At 37.9% G+C, this 24,675-nt stretch overlaps 2 protein-coding genes across 2 annotated transcripts in view; one reads left to right on the forward strand and one right to left on the reverse strand.

Annotated features, from left to right (window-relative positions):
* The window catches only part of LOC149300884 (neurofibromin-like), a 96,394-nt gene that overhangs the window by 25,546 nt on the left and 46,173 nt on the right, over positions 1–24,675 (reverse strand). Inside the window, exons 28-35 of the mRNA XM_089484464.1 lie at positions 24,497–24,600; positions 23,751–23,886; positions 20,123–20,185; positions 18,397–18,555; positions 17,722–17,819; positions 17,014–17,160; positions 14,721–14,867; positions 14,497–14,607 (exon numbers count right to left, since the gene is read on the reverse strand). Of these exons, the coding sequence (XP_089340590.1) occupies positions 14,497–14,607; positions 14,721–14,867; positions 17,014–17,160; positions 17,722–17,819; positions 18,397–18,555; positions 20,123–20,185; positions 23,751–23,886; positions 24,497–24,600 (965 nt within the window). The remainder of the gene's footprint in view (positions 1–14,496; positions 14,608–14,720; positions 14,868–17,013; positions 17,161–17,721; positions 17,820–18,396; positions 18,556–20,122; positions 20,186–23,750; positions 23,887–24,496; positions 24,601–24,675) is intronic.
* Positions 10,869–12,131, forward strand: LOC149300885 (oligodendrocyte-myelin glycoprotein-like). The gene has a single exon (XM_089484652.1). The coding sequence runs from the start codon at positions 10,869–10,871 to the stop codon at positions 12,129–12,131; it is 1,263 nt and encodes a 420-aa protein (XP_089340778.1).

Below are 24,675 nucleotides of genomic sequence, written 5' to 3' on the forward strand. Positions count from 1 at the left end.
ATATTATTTACATACAGCTCTAGGGACACAAGGGAATATGCTCCATAACTTTGTGCAGTAACACTTATTTTTTTTTCTACATGTTTGCGCTTTGATAAACTGTTTCTCCCATTGTTTCAATTGACAGGTCCCTATTGGACAGAATTATTAAATGCTCCCACCGGTTCACACTTGTCTTGGATAGGTGGTGTTATCCCTTATACAGTTTACTATATCTGTTGGTTAAGAGTGGATTTTGAAAAATAATTTGGCAACTGGTATTCGTGTGATTTAAGTATAGCTTTGAAGACAACTGTACAGCTTTTTTAGTTACAAAAAACACACTGCTAATTTTAGTTTTATGTTCTTTGAAAACACAAGTTTAAAACTTAGAATATGCAACACAGAGGCAATGCACAAAAGACTGTCCAACTCACTCCCCACACAGAGCACCTTCATCTGTCACCTTGCTAATGCCTGCAACTAGTTAATGTAAGTAACACAAACCCACAACAGAAGTCAGAACACATCCCCCCCACCAACAAAACACCTACAGTGGCTTCAGAGGAACTGAGAAGCCATGTTTAGAGCTTGAAATGTGTACATAGTATAATGTAATGGGGTTTTAGCATATCATGTAATGGACTTTCATAAAGGAGTCTTTAGTTGATACCTTTTACTGAGCTAACAAAGAAAGATGTTAAGCTTCTGGGAACACAAAGGCCTCTTATTTCCATCCGAGGAAAAAACCTCTAAGGAACCGAAAGCACCAGTTTTCAGACGCACAATAATGCTTTTGTAGGCAGAACTGGAAAGGCCCTCTGAATAAGGCTGTTTGGGCACTTACCTCCAATGTAGCTCCTAAGTGGTCACACCTTGCAACCCTGTGAAGCTAAGCTCTGCAGCTCTAAGCTCTTGGGTAAGGTGGTCATGGTGCCAACTCAACCCACAATACTGGGCCTTAACTATGTTAATAGCTATTTTCACTATAAGACTACAAAAAAAATTCTACTGAACCAAAACTCCAGTTCTACCAACTAATTTTTTAACCATTAACCTGAACAGAGATTAAATGTGACTGAGGCCTTCAGTAACACCATATTGTATAAAACTCAGTTCCTAATCAATTATGTGGATAAGAAAACCAGAAATGTACAGTCCTAAAAGATAATCTGCCTAGATAGAGGTGTCCATAGTGAAACATAAGGGGAGATGGTTTACACCCTGAATTTCCTAAGTTTTTACTATTTTACGAACTGTGCAAGAGTGCCACGGGGCCACTCTGGGCTTTCGTATCCACAAGAACAAGGACAACAAGCCTTGCACCACCAGGCTAATCTGATTTTAAGGGGACCATTGGAAAGCTGGTAGGTATTCATCCATACTTAAGTAAAGTGTCTTTCTTCCCAAGTGAAACTAGTTTTTGACAAGTAGACACAGCATACATACTAAAAAAGGGTTTTGGTTCCTAAAGGGTAAAGATGCACAAAAAACAGCCAAGGTCCTTCAGGGGTTAAAGAGCACCAGGCAAAGCGGACTTTACATTCAGGGACCTTTCTATCCTCAAATAAAATACTGTAGTTTTTTTTACTTGTCTGGAAAATTATGTTTCTCAATGCCTTATCAGGTATACGTCTCTGCCGGCCAATGAACAGAAGTTTCGTTTACCCGTGGATTAATGTTATCTGGTAATTGCTGACAAATGCACACTCATTATAACCGCACCATCCCTACACCCTGTGTGTGTATATATATATGTATATGGAGAGAAAAAGCGTGGTCGAACTTTGTTCAGTAAACTCTGCCAACGCTCTAAGCCAAGATTGCATCACACCCATGAGCAATTCGTGTAGCCGAGGGCAGGTTCTCTGCTTCACTATGCTGGTAAATGGAAGCAAAGTAGAATGAGCAAAAGAAAAGAGGAAATGTGTCATCGCTGTGGTTTTGTGTTCAGAGGTTTATGTCAAGGAAACGGCAGCAAGAAAATCTCGTGCTATATTCAGATACCAACTGAGAGATTTCTGAAGACACACAAGAGTTAAGACCCTTACTTGTGTAAATGGCACATACCAACCGGGGATTCTGTAGCTGAGTGAAGATTTCAATATTACATTTACAAGGTAAGTGGCAGATCACTTTGTGACTTAAAAAGGACGGGGGACGTACAGTGGACAGTTATTCGCATGAACCCAGCTGAATCTTGTGCCTGTGTATCTGCTGCCTGTGTATCTGCTGCCTGTGTATCTGCTGCCTGTGTATCTGCTGCCTGTGTATCTGCTGCCTGTGTATCTGCTGCCTGTGTATCTGCTGCCTGTGTATCTGCTGCCTGTACACAGTTTTTGTTTGAGTTGAATGGTAATAAGGAAACCGACACGACTGTCCTTAATGTGGTAAAAGGGTGTGGCAAGGAGTCTTCCGATTTTACCGTTTACCCAACAAGGTAGGATTTTGTTGCCCATTCAATAGAACAAATAATCATTTAAGAAATAATTCAATCCTACATTACACTATTGGCGGTCGCAGCGTACAGGGCAGTAGGGAGGGGGAGAAATAGAAAGGTACATTATATGTATGTTTTTCCCCTGCGGTTACTGAAAACAGTCATATAAGTGGTGAAAGCAGAACACACTGCTACAATAATATCAGACTCGTTACACCCTGATTCACAAATATATTCTGATTGCAACAACAAAATAGCATAAAACATATCCATACAACAGTCAAACCCTTTTAGTGTGGTCACCTTTGGAAATTAATGGTGGATTGTGCATAATCAAAGCAGCCAATCAGTCGCAAGAATCGTCAGAGCAAGGAAGAGAAGGGCAGCTGTAGCAGCAGGGCTGCAGCTTCTACACAAAGTATTTATAATTTTGGAAAAGTATATTAAAGTACTTAAATGTGACAGTAAACTGCTTAAGTAAATGCCTCACATAAAAACACATTAAGAGCTGAATAAATGTTACAGGGAGAAAAAATAGCCACAGAAACACCTCAACGTGTGCTTATGCTGCTTCTCAACGCTAGCAAATACATTTCCGGTTATGTTTAGAGTAGTGGGTGGTTTTAAAATGCCTTGGCTAATGGCTTGTTGTTTTCAGGGACTCCCAAGATCTGAAGATGAAACAAAGCCAACTGCATTTTGTGGTAATGGCTGGAGCTGCAATCTTGGTCACCTGTAACGCTCGAATACACAGCGCCGAGTTATTTGGAAATGACAGTTACCCAATATCCAACGAAAGCAGCACGCCAGGAAGCAATAACGCCACTAAAAACACCAGTGTACCAACGCCACGGCAAGAGACTTCAACACTTACTGAAGAACAAACAACAACAAAGTATATAACTAATACGTTTCAAAATACAACACACTCTATTAACATCAACCAAAATGAACAGAGCACCTGCAGCACAGAGAAATATAAAACTGGAATAATGATCAGTATTATTATAATTGCTGTCCTGGTCCTCGTGTGTGCTATTTTAATCATTTGCTCGGTCATACTGGCAAACAAAGTTGCTAGTCTTAAAAATAAACTAGCTACGTCAAAACGTCAAGCGCGTAGCAACGGCGACTTTCTAAGCGCTTCCAGTATCTTGTGGCCATCAGGCATGGATACGTGGCAGAAGAAAGCCCAGCTGGTTAGTCATACGATGGATGAGATTTCACTGGAAGACAGAAACGAGGCCGAAGAAGAGAAACATCAGCTCATGCTCAGTCCGATAGACGACAAGTCAAAACACTCTGCCGAAGGCGGAACGGCAACCCTGGGAAAAGACTGCAGTTCCCAAGCTAACATCATAGTGGAGATTTAACACATTACCTGTATTTGTACTTTTACAATGTGGTAGGATCTGCTCACAATGACTCTATAATTTGTAATATCAAGCCACACATTTGTATTGTATTGTAAGGAAGTAACAAGAATGATCGGTACTTTCCTGCTTCTGCAAGAACATGTTTAGGTTAAAGGTTTTATTCTACCTAGTATGTTGACTCTAAACACTGTTCTAACTATATGCCAGCATTAGAAATATGTTTTTTGTACTGCCATTCCTGAAAAGAATTTAATCATGTATAATTGTCCCATGTTTTGGCTAGGTGGAATAGAAACTCTAAATGAAATCAACAAAATAAATTATATTTTTCTACATGATAGAATACACTAGCACAGCCTGTGCTTACTAACATTCACCAATCTTTGCATGTCAGGTATTATTCAACTTAGAATTATAAAACCGACAAATAGAATAGTTTAAAACAATTACACTGAAAATTTGCATTAGGACTAGTTGGACAGCTGACTTACAAATAAAGTGTGATTTAAACCATCTGGGGTCCCCCCCCCACTTTCAATGTGTATTAATACTGTACCAATATTTACTGAGATTTACAGCTCATGAACACTATACAACAACAGGTTGTCTGGCAGGCAGGTCGCACAGGAACCATCCTTCCATTAACACAGACCTTTACTTTCCTACTACCCTGCATAATTAAGGAATAAGTAATAACTCATGCTCAGAAGCTGATTTATGCTGTCATATGCCTGAGCCATTAGCTCTTAAGGGCCCTTCAGGTAGAGAAGGCAGCTACTACAGAATACGACACTATCACACAAATATCACAGCTGTGAGAATAAACTAATAAAACTGACATGTTAAACTTTAACAGCTTAAGGACCAATGACGTCCACAGTACGTCACAAAAAAATGGTCCTTCAAAACCCATGACGTACATGTATGTCGCACCATTTAGCACCAGTATAGATAAATTCCTGCTGGTGCACTGTAGCTCAGGCTGCCAAATGACGGCTTGGTGTCCCCTTTGACAGCTGTGGCAAACATTTGTGGGCGCCAAGAAATATGTTTGAATGTAACAGTGTTCTAACTGAGCACCATTATACTCAGGGACTTAAAGTAAAAATATACAAAGTTCTTAGGGTTGACTACTTTTTACACCGCGTGCCCACCATGCTCATTCACAACTGTATATTAAGATGAAATGCCTTTAACTAGATGAACTTGACTCTGGTCTGCTTATCTCTTGACTGCTAGTCAGCGCAAACAAAAAAACAATCCCCCCCAGCTGAATAAACCCCTCCAGTACCAGTTCTGTTTTACACTAGAGCCAGAGCAGCCTTCATGTTTTTAATACACTACATGATAAAAAGTATGCGTACACCACTCTAATTATTGAGTTTAGGCGTTTCAGCCACACTCATCGCTAACAGGTGTATCAAAGCAAGCATATTGGCAGCAGAATGAGTCGTACTGAAAATCTCAGTGACTTTAAAATGTAAGTGCTAATATTGTGACGTGAATGCGTCTAGGAGTAACAGCCCAGCCACAACAGAGGAGAACGCACACTCAGAGTGCTGAAGTGCTTAGTATGTTAAAATTGCTTGCCCTCTGTGTAATCACTAGAGTTCCAGGCTACCTCTGGAGGTAACATCAGTGCAAGCACTTTGTGCCAGGAGCTTCATGAAATGGGTTTCCGTGGCTAAGCTGTACTACTGAACCTGGAAAAGTATTACTTCATTTGTATTGTGGTTGCCTGTATCAGATTGTAAGGAATATGTGGGGTTTTGCTACTGTTTGCGCTTTGCTAAAGAACTGGTAACATTTGATATATATATATATATATATATATATATATATATATATATATATTACAGAGCCTTCCAAAGATCATTCAGACACCTTTCCAATTCTCTCGTTTTACTTAATTACAAAGAGTACATTGAAGTTTTGTTGTGAAACTAACTACTTTCTAATTAGAGCCAAAGTAATGCAGGGGCATAGAATTTGATAACTGGTACAAAATAACATCTCAGTGTCCGGATATCACAATGAGTACAAGTGGACCAGAGAAGTGGAAGCTGCATCACCACCACTGAAGCACTGCCAAGAAACGGGTGCCCCTCAAAAGTCGGTGCTCAAATGAGAATGAGGTGAGAAATGACACACAGAATGACACAAAAGAGCAACAGGGAGCCTGAGACTCATTGACGTCAAGTGGCCATTGCCCTACTGAGTGACAGGCTGCTAGACTACATGTATATCAAGTGACTGTGACGGTCTATGTAGCTACATGATGATAATGTCAGTGGCTATGTGAAATTGCATGTATAACAGAAGAACAGATATGAGATAGCTTTACGATTTTCTTAAAATCATAGAATGCAGTATGTCTTCAGAATGTAATACAAAACACTCAAAGGGCTGGCTACAGTAGTTTTTCATGTTTTGTGATACAATTATTACATCCAAAAAGCTCAGAAACACTCTTGTACATACACAAATGCTTCCTGAAACTATTTCTTTACTTCCTTTTTTGTATGGTTAGCATCTGACACAACTCAATAAGTTTTAATCTTCTTTCTGCCTGCAGGACAGTAGTTTTGAAGCTCCGCAAGTATCAACCTAATCCGGTATGTAAAATTCTGAATTTATAATACACAAGTAAAGATACGGTGACATGGCAAATATTGGGGGCAAGAACAGCCTTAAGGCATATTTTTTTTGTTTTGTTGTTGTTTAGGCTCTAGCATACCTTCACATAATGTAGCAACATTTTCATCGTCCAGTCAAGAAATAAAACATTTATAGGCATGGTTTGCTCACAACTGAGGTTTTTATTTTGCATGTATTTCAGGCTATGGTATCTAATGAGAGTTTAGTTTTTCTACACTGTGCTTGCACTGTGTGATTTAAGTACAGAAAAGAGAAAAAAAAACTCTAAGGGGGGGGGATTACATATTTTGTATTACTATAATTTTCACTCACATACCATAACATAGAAAAACTTCCGTCAGATTATCAGTCTAGACAGAATATTTACTCAGTGCAAAGATCATATCAACATATACAACGTTTGATGTATGTGTTTTGTGGTAGCAGTAGTGCTTAACAAGAGAAGAGCACAATATTGCATCACTGTTCAGAAAGCAATGCAGGGTATTAGAAAGGGCACACTTGTTTATGTACATTGCATTCTAATCAACAGTTATAAATGTCTTTTTGTTTACATTTGTTTGGGTTTAAGGATAGCTGACATTATGGATGCAGATCAAGAACAAAGTAATCCGTTACAAAGAGAACAAGCTGGGAGCTTCTCGTGGATCGCGGCACTGCTGGTAGGAGGAATCCTGATACTTATGCTGTTGGTGATTTTCACCATTGTAATATGGAAATGTATCAAGAAGCCAAACACTGCTGACAACTGGGCAGGTCCTTCACCGCTTGCAGCTAGGGAACTCCACGAGAACAATAGTTTTGACATGAATGAATTTCCTATTGCTACGAATGATCTTTCATTTAAAACCACCAGCCCCATCACACTGATGGGTGGCCAACCTCACATCTCCCCAAAAGATTATGGACTGTCTAATGATGTCTCACAAAGGGATGAGGGAAACATCAAACCATTGCAAATTATTGGAGTTAAAGCTGAAATATCAATCCCACCACCTACAGCAGGTGAAAAAGAGCATACACCTGTAGACACCACATCTATTGTCCAGCCATCCACTGAAATAAATGTCACAGTATTACCGGAGGAGCCCATTCTGGCTCCACCACCTGACAGTTTTCAAGACAGCTCAATGTCTCAGTGGGATGAAGCACTCGCTAGATCAGATTTTGAAGAAAACCAGCTGCCACCACCTCCATTATCTTGGTCAGTGATAGATTACCACAATGATACCGGCAGTCAGAACACTTTAAATGCTCAAACAATTTTGAAATGTGAGAAAGATACTTCATTTAACACTGACTACCAACTGCTACCCCCACCCCCACCAGAATTACTCTGAATAACCTGTGCTAAATGCTAGATATTTCAAGGAGATGTCTAATGGAGGTCGTGGAGGAATCAATATTGTATTATGAATTGCAAAAACACTGCTGTATTCTATAATGTAATGTATGTTTTAGTTTACATTGTTCTAATAAACTTTTTTATGCAGGTCTGGAAATCAGCATTCTAGACAAACATCATTTTGGCTCCTTTCCAAAATCAAAAACCACACTGAACCGATTCTTTATGGCAAAACTTTAATGCGATTAAGACACAAAAATATGAACTGGGGCATGCTGGGGGAGAGAATGAAAAGGCAGTAATGCTGGGTATAGAGATGGAGGGGGAAGTTTTTGGAGCAATGATGATAGAGGTGGAATCAAATGTGGTTCTCATTTCATCTATACCCACAAAGCAGGTGGATGCATGGCACCCTATTTAATTGTCACTTTTCTCTTTTGTTTGGAATGTCATAAGGATTACCCCCCCTTCAAGTATTAAAATAAAACTTAATTCTTAATAAAACTGATTCTTATTCTTTGGCTTGCAAAAACACGTAAAAGATATGATACGTATTGAAAGGTTCGGTGGCCCCTGACATCCAGCATCCAAACTTTTTTTACTAGTCACAGAGTGGACAGGTTGGGTATACCAGACCATTAAAAAAAGGTATGCTTTGGCAAAGTAATATGTTTTAATGGAGGAAAGGTTGTTATTACTGGTATTTGGTTGCTTTGACCATTACTCCTGCAAGTTTCCAATATAGTCAACAAATGTGGCATTGTGAAATAAGCATGAAATGATTTACCAAAAATAGCCACATAAACAAATTTAGCATCTGTGTTTTAAGTAAACCAAGGAGAAGCAGAAAACTGAGAAACAAAATACTGCAAACTGAACAGGGCTCCATATGTTCTCAGACAAAGAGGAAAATACAAAAGGGATGAGAAAAACAAGAATGTACAGCAGCAGAGAGAAATATGGTGGCAAGAAAGCGTATGTGAACCCTTTGGAATTACTAACATGTATAAATTTGATATTCATCTAATTAGAATAATGAACAATCTGTTAACTAATAACGCACAAATTATTGTATTATTGTATTGAATACAATACAAGCATTCACAGTGTGCGTTGGAAAAGACCCTAAGCTAGATCACTTTAACTAAAGTTAATTGGAGTCAGGAGTTAGCAAACCTGAAGTCCAATCAATGAAATAGGATTGGGGTTGTGTTTTAGAGCTACTAAAACCACTTAAACATTTGCTATTCTCAAGAAGCATCCGCTGATGTGGCCATGTCTAACAAAAAAGAAATCTTAGAAGACCTACAATCAAGGACTGTTAATTTGCGTAAAGCTGGAAAGTTATATCAAAGAGTTTACATATTCATCAGTTCATAGTTACAGAAACTCTTTATAACTGGAGGCAATTTAGTGCTGTGGCTACACTCCCAAGAAGTGGGTGCCCAGACAAGAGGACTCCAAGGGCACAAGGCATAGTGCTTAAATGAGCTAAAAAAAGAACCCTAAAGTAACAGCTAAGGGCTTGTAGGAATCGTTGGAACTGGTAAACAGTTCATGAGTTTACCATACACGAAACATTGAACAGCCATGGAGTCCATGGCAGCACAGCACTGAGGAAGCCGCTGCTCTCCAAAAATAACGAAACCCATTACTGCACGTTTGAACTTTGCATCATACAAGATAATGTCAGGATGGCCATGTGCCAGCTGAACCTCAGTAGGAGTTGTGTAATGCAGCAGTACAATGACCCTAAACATCAACATGTAGTAAATATACTACAGAATGGCTTAATTTTTTTTTTTTAAATCCGCCTTTTAAAGTGGCCCAGTCAGAGCCCAGATCTTAACCCATTAAGTACTTAAGCACATTTGTGTTTGTCTAGATTTGTGACTTAAATGTAGATCAGATCACATTTTATGATACAATACAGAAAACCAGGTAATTCCAAAGGGTTCACTTACTCGTACTTGCCACTGTATATGTATACATACAAAAACTGCAAGAATTAAATGAATAGGCACAACACAGCGAAACGCAGAAGAAGTGAATCATTCGGAACTCAGAGCAATGACAAAGTACCACTTTAATTAATATTCTGAAGGTGGTCTACAATACAAGAACATGTTTTCACCTGTTAGAAATACCCTAAATCTTATTTGGTATGTGGCCCTGACCTATGTTCAGAATAGCCTTATTTCTAGCCTATGAAAATATTTTCTATATTCATTTTTTCGTGGAACATCCTCTTTAATGAAAGGTAAAATCTGCAGGATATGCTAACAAGGCTGTCATTTTACATGGTAATGCCAGAATTATTGCTTTAGATTTGAGTGTTTACATTGAAGGGGGCATACGCTAATAAATCACACGCTGAGCCACGTCCCCAATAAATTTGACTCAGCAGTAGTAGCAGCCCTGCAGTCCTCCAAACCACTTATCAGATGCAAGCAGCGCTCCTGCTCACATACGCATAATGCAGCTACGAAGAGAAGCACATTAAGTGAAAACCCGAACAAACTGCATTCACGCGAAGGGCTCCCCATTATCAATGTATTGATTCTGGATGGAAAGCCAAACTGGTGAGTTTGCTTTATGACTAAGAACAAATAGTATCTGTAAACCTTGTGCATAAGTCATTAGATGATTTATGGTTCCTTACGACTTGACATTAATATCTGATGTTTGCTGCCGTAAAAATAGGGGCTTGTGTTTGACGCACAAAATATAATTTGCAACAATGTCAAAAATTTAAATATAACCATTTATCAAAAGTGCTCACAGATAAAAGCATGCAAGGTTTTTCTTGTATCACATTACTGAAAAAATAAAATAAACCTCAATAAATAGTGATTGCCAACATTAAAATGCCCATTTAAAACCTAGTTTTATGAAATATTAACTCAGCTTTTAATTAAATGTAAATTCTATATCTGAATGTCTTCATTTTCATTTAATATTTGCATAACCAGATATAGGAATATGTCTCTACACACCATTTTGGCTGGTAAAGGGTTACATAGTAATACACAACCTGCTTATTTAATCTTTTACTCAACTGCAGGTAATGATGGGTTGCTGGACAAACCCCTGGCCAGGATTTCTGATACTTTTATGCTCTGTACCAAATATTTGCAGCATTTGTCCAAATAAGTGTGTGTGCTTTCTAAGAGACAGACATGTGGACTGCTCAACCAGGAACCTCACTGCTTCTCCATATGGACTGCAAGACAATGTGACACACCTGAACTTCTCTCATAACCGTTTGACCAACTTAGACCATCAGCTCACTAGATTCACCAACCTCAGGTCACTTGATGTTTCTCACAACTTCCTGAGGAACCTTCCTGCTCATTTGCCAAGATCTATGTGGTCAATTTATGCCTCACACAACAGCATTAATGTTATTCACAAACTGGACACGGTTTATCAATGGAATCTGAAAACATTGGATGTATCCTGGAACACACTGCAGAGGGTAGTCCTCATTAATAACACACTGGGTAGCCTACAACTTCTGAATCTGAGCAACAACCAGCTCTGGACTGTACCTACCAACATGCCATCCAACATTCAAACTGTCGACTTGTCAAACAACTACTTGATACAAATCCTACCAGGAACACTAGTGAGACTGCACAACCTTCAAAATCTCTATCTGCACAACAACAGATTCACCTACATACCTAACAAAGAATTTGACCACCTCGCACAGTTAAAGGAGTTAACTCTCTATAACAACCCTTGGTCATGCAAGAAACCACAAAATATCCTGTACCTGCTAAAGTGGGTTAGAGAATCAGGTCAACATATCATTGGCTGTCCCTGCGCTAATGAAACCATTACACATCTGTCATCTCCAGTTGAAGAATCTGAGGAGCTGCTGGATTATAAACCATTACTTCCTACCTCTAGTTTGACATTCCTGGAGGCCCAAGAAGAGAAAACCTACGAACAGGTACCATTGTCTACGGCTGTAACATTAGCCCCTAGTATAGCAAGCACTTCTGTGGCAAGCAGAGATGAATTTGTATTCCTAAATGAAGGCTCCGCTGATGAAATGATTAATTTAAATGACAGCATTATTAGTAAAAATGACCCTCCTCTACTGACATCAATAGAAATTGAGAGCATGGAGGTACATGATACTACCCTACCCAAAAGAAAAGGAAAGTCTTACAACATAACAAAGGTAACAGCCAGCCCCAGCGCATCTACCGTGGTACCAGGCAGCACTGTAAAAATAAAAAATCACATTCCCTCATCTGCACAGAAAGAGAAGTTTCTAGCAGCTATGTTTATACCTATACTTTTGGCACTTAGGGCTATCTGAAAAAAGGCATACAAAAAAAGAACCGTTTCCAATAACTGCTGATCATTTATATATTTAAAGAAGAGTGGAACATAAAATATTCAGGAACATTTATCTTATATGATTTGCTTTTAATTAGAAGTGTAACTGATTTACAGTCTCAATGAAGGACTATTTATACAAACAAGACATATAATACAGCAGGTACTAGTTGACAAAAAAGCACAACGCATTTTTTCTTATTTTTTATGTCCTGATGGCACACATTCAGTTATATTTGAAAGGGGAAGGCATCATAACGTTCCATGTTTACATGTCATAGGATGCTGCAGTACTATGTAGCAGGTTATGTTGCATATTCACATTTTTCTGTGCTTTTATTGCAAAATGGTGCTGCAGTCTAAATGGAAACTTCATACTTCAAAGACACTGATATATCAATGTTGCATGGCATCAGTCTTCAATAAACTTTGGGTGGTTAATATGTACCTTTCATCAGTAAAGGAAAAAATGAAGCTTACTTTTTCAAACCATTATGTTTAGAATGCAAAATTCTTCTTCTTCTTCAACACGTTCTATATGTACTGTAGCTAAGATACTATTATGTACGAGATCCTCTGAAATGCTGTCAAAAACAAAATTAATTCATGATATTTCAATGCTAGGCTGACTGATTCACAGCCAAAGTAGACTATCACACCGATCACCAAGGACAAGGAGTCATTTGCATGAAGCAAGAATTTCAGACAGCATGTGGCACACAAAGAGCCATCTGCACGTTCTACGGATCCTCTTTCTCAACACAAGGCTAGTATTTCAATGTATGAATTGCAGCTATAATTGCATTGTAACAAAAAGCACTATGGTAAAAAACGGGATTTGTTATTTTGTATATCTGAACTCTAGTATCTAGTTTTATAATGCAAAATTCCATTTTCTCATATTGTATAAATAAGGAGCCCCTGTAACAGTACAAGAAAAACCCATTGATGAATAAAATTAGAACTATGAATTGTTAGTTCTTATAAATATGGACATATGTAATAATAAAAAAAAACTTAGAATTTGAAAACAGCAAAGGAACACTCCTGTATTGAACCAATGAATGAAACTAATGGACTGTTTCGGGTTTGTACGCAATAATGTCTGAGATAGAAAAAATACTTGGTTACATTAATTAATGCATAATATTACTGTTACTTTTGTGTTGACCGGTTCATATCAGAAAACTACCATGGACAATAATCATGTGTAGGTGAACAATAAAATCCTAAACAATGGAAAAGAACCAAAAGAACATGTTTTTTACGTCAAAAATAAATAAATAAATGTGAGGGCCACAATATAAAAATATATATAGTGTACATATAATTTAAACTAATCTGGTTTATGAAAGCAAGTTATTCTAAGATGGCTTCCTGTAAGCATTCCAAATCAAAGTGGTGAACATCTCCTGTGATATCACTGCAATGGCAGGTGATGGGATTTGTCCTTTAATGTAAGTCATCTAAGGCACATCATTTGAGTATAGAGCTGTATGCGGACACACACATCAGATCCATCCAGCGAGTGGAACGCTTGGTGTCAGTAAGCATATCTAGTGAGGAAGAAGGCAACCAATTCTTAATCCTCGCCAACGCCTGCCTAAAAGCCCACAGTGAAGTATCTGAGATTGAGTTTATGCTGAGACTCGCTTGTCAAAGCTTTCTTGTTTTAACACACCATGCCAATATGGACATATGACTTCTCTTCTGTCCCAGAAGCAGTTAAGAGGACTACTAAAACACGGCCATACACAACATTAAACTTGCAAAATATCCAACTTTTCTAAAAACGTACACAACAAAAAACAATGTCCTTCATGTTTTAGCGTTTTTAAATTAAGATTTTGTCAAATAAAGTTCTACATATACTATATCGCTGCTTATTACATGTGATCCGATGTGGAGCTTGGGGGAAGGGGGCACAAATTACAATCCATTTACTAAAAACAGGATGATGCGGTGTCAAAGTACTGCAAGACAACCATTCTGTTACAACGGTTGGTCTGCTGGATATAGATATCGGCCATGCTTGCGTTTTAAAAAAGGAACCTGTGTTGTTCTGAAAAGGAAGTGGATTGGAACTTCACTATCGTTTCTCACATAAGGTGAGTGCTCTCACTGTGTATCGTAATCAAGCACATGACGCGCTGGGCAAACCGGCCAATGTACTCCTGGGAATACGGACTAAATCCAATTTACAAAATACGCAAGGTTAAAGTAAAGATAAAAGTCCATCAAGACCAACCTTCGCACATTAAAAAAAGTATAAAATGCCTACTGTGCATCATTTGAAATATTTGAAACTAATGCGCAACTTTACGGAATCGCTCGGTTTTGCTTACCGCCTTGCAATGTAGTAGAAAACAGGATTTCCAGCTTTTGATGTCCCTGCTTGGTAAAATATATTTAGAGTCTTTAGTGCTTTGAATTCTTCTTTTTCATGTACTTGGTGCCTGTGGAAGGAAACATGAATTATTGTATTAGGAGAAATACACACAAAGAAAAATACATTTTTACAGCAGTAACATTAATCACTGGCAGGGCAAACTCTGAATGCTGGCCTTACCTGGTCATGAATTCCTCAAACTTGGAGCTTGTGAGATTTAGACTTGACCAATGCGTGTCAGCCACAGGTTTGTGTTCTGGTGGTCCCAGGTAGGCAAGGAGAGTTGCCATTTTGTCAAAAGGTCGCCTCCCAACTGCTTTGTGGTCCCTAAGAGACAGTAAAAGTGTATAGATAAATTTAATTGGACTTTGCAAATGTGTTAACTATTGTTTTTGTGTACCTAAAACCTTGTGAAATGATGGAAAACATTTGACATGTCTACAAACACACAATTTATCAACAGTAGTTGTTCTAAAAGGATGTACTGCAGTCATTAGAATCTGCTTCCTGATACATCTCTGCCTACTTTCCGTGCACTAATGATGAGGTGATTAGTGTTTCAGAACTGATGATCTGATGTATATGATGGATTAGAAAGGAGCCTTTCCCAAACTGTTATCACAAAGTTGAAACCATAGCATTGTCCAAAATGTCTTGGTATGCTGAAGGGGACATTCCAGCATGATTCTGCCCATTCGCGCACTCTCTCTCATACACTCTTTTTCTTCTGTCTCCTCTCCAGTCTTCTCCGTGGACAATAGGATAGGGACATGAGCACCGATGCCCATATGCAAAACGGCAGAGATTTTGGGCACATTGTCTCTCTGGATAGGAGGATTGCGGAGAGGGTGTGTCCAGAGGCTCTGCCATTTTTGCTGAAGTAACTTCGCTGTAAACTTCAGCAAAAACGGAGGAGCTTTCAGTCACAGCCTCTACCCTAATCATCCGATCGGAGGAGAGGGTGTGCCCTGAAGCTCTTTGCAGGACTTCACAGGTGGTCATATCCCTGTCCCATGGTCGACTGAGAAGCAGACTATGAACAAATACTTTTTGGAGCGTCAGAAGAACAAGAAGATGCAAGCTTAGAAGCAGAGCTGCACGGCACAGAGACAGGGAGACTGAAGCAGTTGGCAGATAAATTAGGGAGACATTCTGAGATAGCATGGGGGGAGAGTAAATGAGAGCAAATAATGAGAGTGTGAGAGAGCAGAGCATAAAAGAGTGTGTGAGTAAAAGAATAAAGGTTTGGACTCCCACACTAGTATCCAACTACCAAATGGAATAACCACCTAGAACTGCAAAACTCAAATGAACAAGACTCAGCTATTTGGACATGGTTGTTGTGTGTTAAAAATAGGTCAGAAACTGCTAAGAACATGCAAAATACAACAACGTATCTGTTCTACACCTACCGGCACCTGTATGTCCCACCCTCTCCCTGAAGCTACGAACCATGTATATTCACAGAATCTATTCTTGCTAAGTTATGTCAGCATCTACATGCTGGCCTAGTATAACATGGACAAAGTTTCCAACTGGGTAACCAATTGCATTCATAAACACCTAGAACCTTTTGTGAACAGCTACGATGTGTACATGTCAGCCAGCTGATGCAGCAGAGGACATCTGATATGTTGGAGAATAGCTATTGCTATCAATCTGATTCATGGCTAGGACTGTCCTAGAAGATTTGGATTTCGAACAAACAAGTGCAAAGGCACTACTGTAATTATTGTACTATTACTAGTGTAACACCAAAGTATACATTAATAAAGATATTCCCAGCATCTCTATAACAGTCTCATCAAGAAAACGTGACTTTACTGAAGAAACTAACAAGCTGCAAAAAGATCCATACACAAAGCAGCATATGATTTTCCACATAAAACAACCAAATGTGTTAAGGTTATACACAGACCAAACGAAAGAACTGAAATAAGGCAAATACCTTAGCATATACCACAGAATTTTAATTATATAATTTTTTAATAACAATTTGAAGTAATAGTCCTCTACTATATTACAAGTTATGGATATTAGATTAATAGCGACAGAACGTTGATCCAGGGATTTATTCTGATTGCCATATTTGGAGTCGGGAAGGAATTTTCCCCCTGGTATGGGGCAATTGGCATCTGCTTCATAAGGGTTTTTTGCCTTCCTCTGGATCAACACAGTAGGCACACAATATGTATATAAGTTGAACTAGATATTCATACTACAGATAAAGAAACAAAGGACACAGACTTGCCAATTACGAACATAACTTGTGTCCATATTTCACAGATTTCTCCTTGTCCCACCCTAGTCAATGGCCGATTTTTTTTTTATTTTTTTTTTTACATTTTATTAAGATCTTTATGATATTTAACAATCTTGTGCTGTAAAAATGTTACCCTACCGCAGAACATTGCTGGTTAAATGAATGAATTAATAACACAGAATGAGAATTATCTTTCAGAAAATGCATTACCTGTTACTGGAAAGATATTGTCCGATTTTCTCTTGGTTGTTCCAGAGCAACCGATGTAAGGCAAGGACATTTCCATCAGTGATAAATGAGAGGCTGTGATTGACTGTGTCACTTGGGGGACAGTTATTTGCTATATCAAAGAAAAACCTAAAAAATGAAATTCTATCTTAATAATCGTGGTGCAAGTTGCCAATACATGGGGATATTCAATAAGAATTAGATGCTTTAAATAACCATAATTTTTCTCAACATCAATGAGTAAATTACTATCAAGAGCAGCCAGTTTAGCTAAAACACCAAGAAAACTGGCGTCACAACTGATACGAGGAGCTTTTGGTTCTCAGGGCTTTAGTTTCGCAGATCACTCAGTGGCTCGCCAAATCCTGTTAATCGCATCCCTTTAGTTATCTCATATCTAACAAACAATATGCTGTGAAGATGCAATGAAATCTAAAAGTCCAAAGATTTAAGTAATGACTCCTATGAAAAAATGATAAACTGTTACCATAAAGCACTGTGTGTCTTGAAAGCAGATAAAGTATAATTAAACAATAAGTAAACACACATTCCTTCAACATTACATTACGCTGAAATAGACGCTATATATACACAAAAATATATTGGCAAAGGCATTTCTTTAGTCGAACACTCGTGTAAAAAGATGAATCCATAGGCTATTACTTTATATGCCGTTGCCAATATTCTTACCTCCGTGCGGCATCAAAATTGCTTTTGACAAATTCATTGAAAGGTCGCATATGCTCTTCTTTAGTGAATAAGACGTGATTGGCAATACTCTGAAGTATCTACATGAGGGGAAAAAAGACATTGTTACTGTCTGATATTTAATTGGTCAATTGCACCCTAACCTACGCATACAACAAATTAGCATAATGGTATTTTCTCCTATTAGCAACTTCATTTCTTGCAATTCTCTCTCATCAACGCACAAAATATTTATGTAACTCCCATCTGCTCTGAGAAGCATTACAGGCGACCTCTACTTCCAAACACAAAAATACCATCAGGCATTATTCTTCAAGAAATCCAAGCCATGCCGATATATTTAAATCCTTAAAAAAAATTATATATTTGGCCCCTCAATATATTGAATAGCTTTGAGAGTTTTCGCATATGTCGGACGTCACAGGTCAAATTAAAGAACTGCACCAGGCGTAAAAACTGGATCATACACTTTATGCACCCACAATGTATGTCGGTCTCATAAAAGAGTCTTTGGGGCTTAAGTCAAGAGAAACAACGTTAAAGTCTCTACATAATCATGGGAATCTTTCAATGTCTCCGTTTATTAAAATTCTAGGACTGAAGTGGCACATAGCTCAGTCTTTTTATGGATAACAATAGGTTTCCAAGCAACTTCACCTTTGACATTAATTTCAATCCGCGTTCAATCCTTGGTGGGGGTTTCTTATCCAGAATTCCTGCTTCATAAGGAGATACAATGGCAGGGTTGATAAACCTGAGGAACATGGCGCTTCCTACTGCCCCAATGCTATTCTGCGGGAACCTCTGACTCACAACCTGCAAAACAAAACATACATCTTGAATAGCATTATGGACATGGGATATCTGTGTAGTCTACCACTTCACTTTTGTATACACACATATATACATACATACATATATACACACACTGAAGTCAATTTTGCATGTACCAATGTATTTTATTGAATGCAAATACAATTTTTGTATGCAATTTTTTTTAGTTTAAAAATAACACTTCATTAGAGTTTAAGGCATGGTATGTTTGATGCAAGCTCTTCAGTACATACTCTTCCTGCACTGAGTAGAAGCAGCTAAAGGAAGGAGGAAGATGAGACCCATTTGAGTGAAGGCTCATTTTATAACTTTGGCAATAAACCAAAGTATGCAGCAATTTGCATGTCAAAAATGCATTGAGATCCTTGCAAAATGGACTCCAAAATGCATTCACAATACAGGAGACTACACTGTCCCCTTTAAAAATCAAGTAAGGCAACACATATTGCAAGGACGTTTCAAAAATCTTAAAATCGGACAGGTACTGCACGCAATACTCAGCAATGTGCAGGCAAATTAAATCTGTAGTAATAATTGTAAACAGGCAACTCAAAAAAGTATCAGCAAAAAAAGGCAAATCATGCGAAGTCTGTCTATGGAAGCAATCTAAGGACCGTGGTCAAAACGACCCAACATAAATCCAGTTTTCACTATTTCAGCATTATCCCAATCTGAGGGGGAACGACAATACTTTATATATTGTACATTTCTATTAAATGCAAAATATTTCCAGTGCATGTATACGTTATATTCTGTAGTCTTGTTGTCTATTTTCATACCCGCCAAAACGCAGGACCGCTCACAATTACAAAGGCACTGCACAGAGAGATTTCAGTGTAGCCACCGAGTTCCAGAACAACTTTAAGAGTAGGATACATAATATATACATGAGCTTTCGCATCAGAGTACGGTAGTTCAGAAGGCCTCAAACACACGTTTTCCAAACAACCATGTTGAACTGAAGTTTCAAGCATTGTACCATGAAATGTGTTTCCTTTAAAGGATGCGAACTTACCTGGTTTACTTGAAATGGTGAAAAAACGTGGGTATCAAGTACGTCTGTCCAAACCAATATAGAATCGTAGAACGTCAACTTAAGATGGCTAATTTAGAGACAGAAACCCTTCCAGAAAGAACAATGGAGTACCAAACCCAAGCATCTAGAAAGAAGCAGAACTAGTGCGCCCTGGTGTCTACAGTTTCTTCACACCCATCTCTGCATTACAAACCATGAATGCCACAGAAGCGATAAAGCCAAAAATTAAACAAAAAAAAGAGCATTTTTCCTGTATCAGTCACACAAAGAACGTGTAAAATGTAACAGAATTCCAGTGTGTTAATTGAAATGAAAGCTATTCTGTGCCAGAATTAGTAGAATGATTTTGACAGTGGAGGACTGACAGGCCGAAGTGAAGATGTTTAACAGCAAAAGAAGAAAAAAACAAAACAAAAAAGAAAAAGAAAAAGCATCTATTTTTATGGAAATCCCATCTTGGTTCTGTTGCCTTTTTGGGACAAAAATGGCTAAAAGAAAGTTCTCCAAACTTACTGATTTTTTGTTTTCCTTTTTTTCTTTAACGGTAGCTTTACTCAGTAGGGAGTGGCAAGTAGCCTACAGGACAGAGATGAGCACAAACAAGTCACACCACCAACTACACAAAGCAAAATAAAAAGAAAAAAAAACACAATGTGGACTCGCACATAACGTTTTACACAATAGGATGTAACATGTACCAGGTAATGATATACAAACCATTCATGTTGAATCTTCTTTAAAGCCAAATCAGTGTATTGTGAATTTTTTTGTTGCTTTAACAAAAAAAAACTGATTGCAAATCATATCTACTATTTCTGGCTACATTCACTTCATATCAAGAAACTCCACCATGTTGAAAACTACGGGCACATATTAAAGCATATACAACACAAGATCAACATTGGAATTACACTTATTGGCAATTACTGGAGGGTTGTCTTTGGATACAAAAAAGAAAACATGTTACCTATTTTAATAAAAATAAAAGTGATCATTGATATTGAACCTCAATCTGCTCGACGTAAAGTCAAGGCACTGTGAAACGAAAATACAACCAAAATTCCGGATGAACATGTACCTGCCAGGCACTGAACAAAGAAAGCTCACGCACAAAGTTATATCCAGATGTGAAAGCCTCTGTGTTTAGAGCTATACATGATTTTTTAGGACAATACGGATCCCTATTACTGTGACAAAACATTGCTGTAATTTACTATAAATCTACAATCTGATAATTGTACACCTGGTTGTAAATCAATACTAGTTTTAAAGTACTGAACTTGGTAGATTTGTAGCGCAATTTTCAGGAACATTTTATGTAACAATGGAAACTGAGGACAAAAAAAGATAATATAACCATTACTTACAGACTTCTAATTGTAATGAGTATTTTTGTTTTTTAATGTATAATTTTCTTTCTGTGCACAGAGACTGAAGGCATGATTATATTTCAAGGATGATACTTTTAGCAGAGGCACTTCATGTAAAATTCATCACACAGGAAAACCTACTTAAATTTCCATATCGTATCTTCGGAAGTCTGGCTCCATTTCTAGTGGTCAGCTAAACTACAGCTAACTTCCGGACTGTTTATGCATCAGCCGAGAGCCGAAAATGTGCATTTCCAGAGTCAGGGTGTTTCATTACAACGACTACAGCTTTATGAGATCTCCAAAGAATGCCATTTTCAGATAGCTATTTACATAGTAACATGTGTGGAACCATATAGAAGTAAACATATTTCGAATTTATAGAAAGAAAAAGTAAAAGGGTTTTAACCACAGATATGCAATGCCTTGTCAACTTACAATAAAAACAATGTCACCTAACAATAACTATTATATTACATTACATTTAAAATCAAAGTATAAAACTAGGTAATTCTAAGTAATATTAGAAAATTAGTAAGAGGCCTAAATACCTTTTAAAGGAACTGTATATGCACTTGCACATATTCATAATATTTAACATAAGTATTACATACATAAAGGATAGAAGAGGATGCTATTGCATACTTCCGCTAGGTGATATTTCTAAATTTGGAAGGGTCAAGCAAGCGATCGTCGATCTTCTCCTGTCATCTCTCTGCATTAACTACATGTTAAGCAAAATAACTCAAAAAGTGGTTGAGGTGAAGTGTAATGGTTTAATAATTAGAAAAACAAGTGTGTGTCATACGCGTGAACTACATTCACATATATTATACCTACAAAAAGGGAAAGTGTGTGTAATTGCATCACGTGACATCAAGATAAAATTAGCTTTAGTACAAGCGTGTCACGAACATCTAAAGGTCTGTCGAGGGATAGCGCACACACAATGCCCCACCTGAAGGTGTACACACATGTACATGCAGTTCCCAGGGTGAAGAACCACTACACGTTAGCTCACCTTAGCATGAGTAACAATTACATCTTGGTTTTATAACAGAACCTCGTCATACGCAGTGAAACAGCAAACAAGAGAGTGGCATCCAAAGAAGAAATAAGCTAAATGTACCTTTGAGAAACCTTAACGTCATAGTCCTAATCACACAAAAACATAAATATTAATAAAATCAGGTTTCTCGCTAAATACAGGGGATAACAAGTGTATATGGTGATTCCGCGTTTTTATATCTGGAGGAAACTCAACAATAGGGGCGCACTAAGTTCTCCTCTTAAGCTATCTTCGAACCACAGATGATACATACTCTACTCAGAAATCTGAATTGTTAGGCATAATAATTGAGTTCTGCCGGACATCAGTGAGATTAACATTAAACAACATTAAGTTATTTAAACTGGGCCTTCGTTGAACTAAGTTACCTGTTCATTTCTGTAGCCAATGGTATTTGGTAAGAAACAAAAGACAATCATGGGTCTTGTTTAGAAAAGAGTTATATGATTTGCAAAATATCCTACTAATCAAAAAACCTTGAAGAACAGGGACTGTTAAACAAAAGCAGTTCCGTATTATAATCTGTATGAAATGCTTGCAACTCCTAACGTGGGGGGGGGGAGGGGGCGGTGGGTATAAAGAAGAAAACCATTAATACCAAGGAAAACAAACTCCAATTAAAGCTCTTTAAATCAGCTCAATTCCTTTTCTCAGACATTAGACATGGGCAAGAAACACTGATCTCAAGTTTCCATCAGTGAAACCTTCTCTGGGGAGCTGAGTAAGGAAAAAGAGTCAAGCTAATGAAACTGCAATATATATATGCACATAATAATCCCACAAGGAGTGCACGTGTAACGGATCTGGTGTGAAGGACTACGCTCATCCAAGTTCTAAATTGTAAAAAAGAATCAGACGTTCAAAGGGGATTAAATAGGAAATACATCCAATACTACAGAATACACTTAAAAAACTCAGAAAATGTTTTTAGTAGGGGCAAAAGTGCTTTAAAACAACCACTCAGAATTACAGAAAAATGTAAAATCGTTTGATAAATCTAAATTGTAACAGGCCAACCCAGATGTGTTTTTCAAAAACAAAATAAGGGATTATTAAAATGGGGAATACGCCCAATCACAAAGCCTTAAAAGTCAAATAGCATACTACTGAAATACACCACCCTAACACGTTAATTATACATACACATATACACACATATATATATATATATTTGCACATTCATATATACATATGTATATACACACACCAAACCAAACCATACTGGTTACCTATTAGAGTGATAAGCAATTGTAGGCTCGTATACCAGACCAACAAGGGATTTATACAAAATGTATGTATGAAAAACAAAAGAGAAATGATAAAATATCACATCTAATTATATAAACAAAACATGACTGTATTCCTGTATCTCCAGGCCTTGATTTAGTATGTATATTATGCATGTGTGCATTATTACATATGAAAGTTTACAGGACACTTTCAAGTCCAAACAGACTGAAAACCACGGTTTTCTTTTACATGCCAACAGTAATTACACATAATTCAGCACTTCTCCAAACTACCATTTTTAACACAATCTCGACACACTCAGAAATGCTACATTTCAACCTACATTCCAGAAATACAGACACTCTAAACAGAGATCAGGCTGTGCAAAGTCATAGGAAAAATCTAACGGGTTCGCAATGACTCTGACCTTTTGGTTGCTAGAGGTTCCCTAAACATATACTTTTCAGCATACCTGGTACAGGCAGTGGCATACACTGCGGAGCTGTGTGGGGAATTCATGAGCAGAGTTTATAATGGCAAGGAAAAATGTCTCGGTCATCTGTAGAAGCCAACGCTGATTTTCTTCAAGGACTTCAACCCCATCCAACCTTAAAGAAAAAAAGAAGAAAAAAAAAAACCCCAACAAAACACAATTACATTTCCAATACGGAGAGAAAATCCACCAGTTCAAGCAACAGATGTACAACCATGATTTAGGAAATCAAATGGAATGAAACGACCACAGATGACAAAAACTTAACGCGTGTCCTGCCCCGTGGGCTACGATGACACTGTCCCTACTTCTAAACAATAAAGGCAGCAGCATGGAGTACGGAAGAGAGCACTAGAGTGCAAAGGTGAAGATTTTGTGCACAAAGATTGTCCGAGCATTCAGCTAAAACTCTTAGTCTGAATGTATATATCCAGTCACTGTACTTAAAGGGACACTACCGAGCCCAACAAGTCCCCTGAACAATGCAAATGAGTTTCCGAGAAGATGCAGAGCCAAAAAGCCATATCACGTGTGAGGAGATGCGTTCAGCCAAACTCCTGCATGAAAAATTGCTGGCTGTGGGGAAAGGGTCTCGAAAAAAAATGAAAACCTAAATTCTAATGTACTCTGGACTACTTTGAATACAATATCGTTCTCATTAACAGAATTCGGCACGTGGGCTTCGTCAACATATTTTGTTATTCATCATAAAAAATGCCTCAAACCTTGTGGAGTCGACCTCAAAACTGACGTGCTGCCACTCAGGGGCATTTATAACTGTTCTCAGCAAGGGTTCCAAGAGTTTCTGTAGATACGTGGCACCATATACCTGTGGAGGAACATGGAGAGTGTCACAGAAACTGGTAAAATGCAGAAATCAATAAAAATGTCAAAGCAAGCGGAA

The sequence above is a fragment of the Sceloporus occidentalis genome, unplaced genomic scaffold, assembly GCF_023333645.1.
Source record: "Sceloporus occidentalis isolate IW3139 unplaced genomic scaffold, rSceOcc1.0.p SCAF_22, whole genome shotgun sequence".
Taxonomy (NCBI): Eukaryota; Metazoa; Chordata; class Lepidosauria; order Squamata; family Phrynosomatidae; genus Sceloporus; species Sceloporus occidentalis.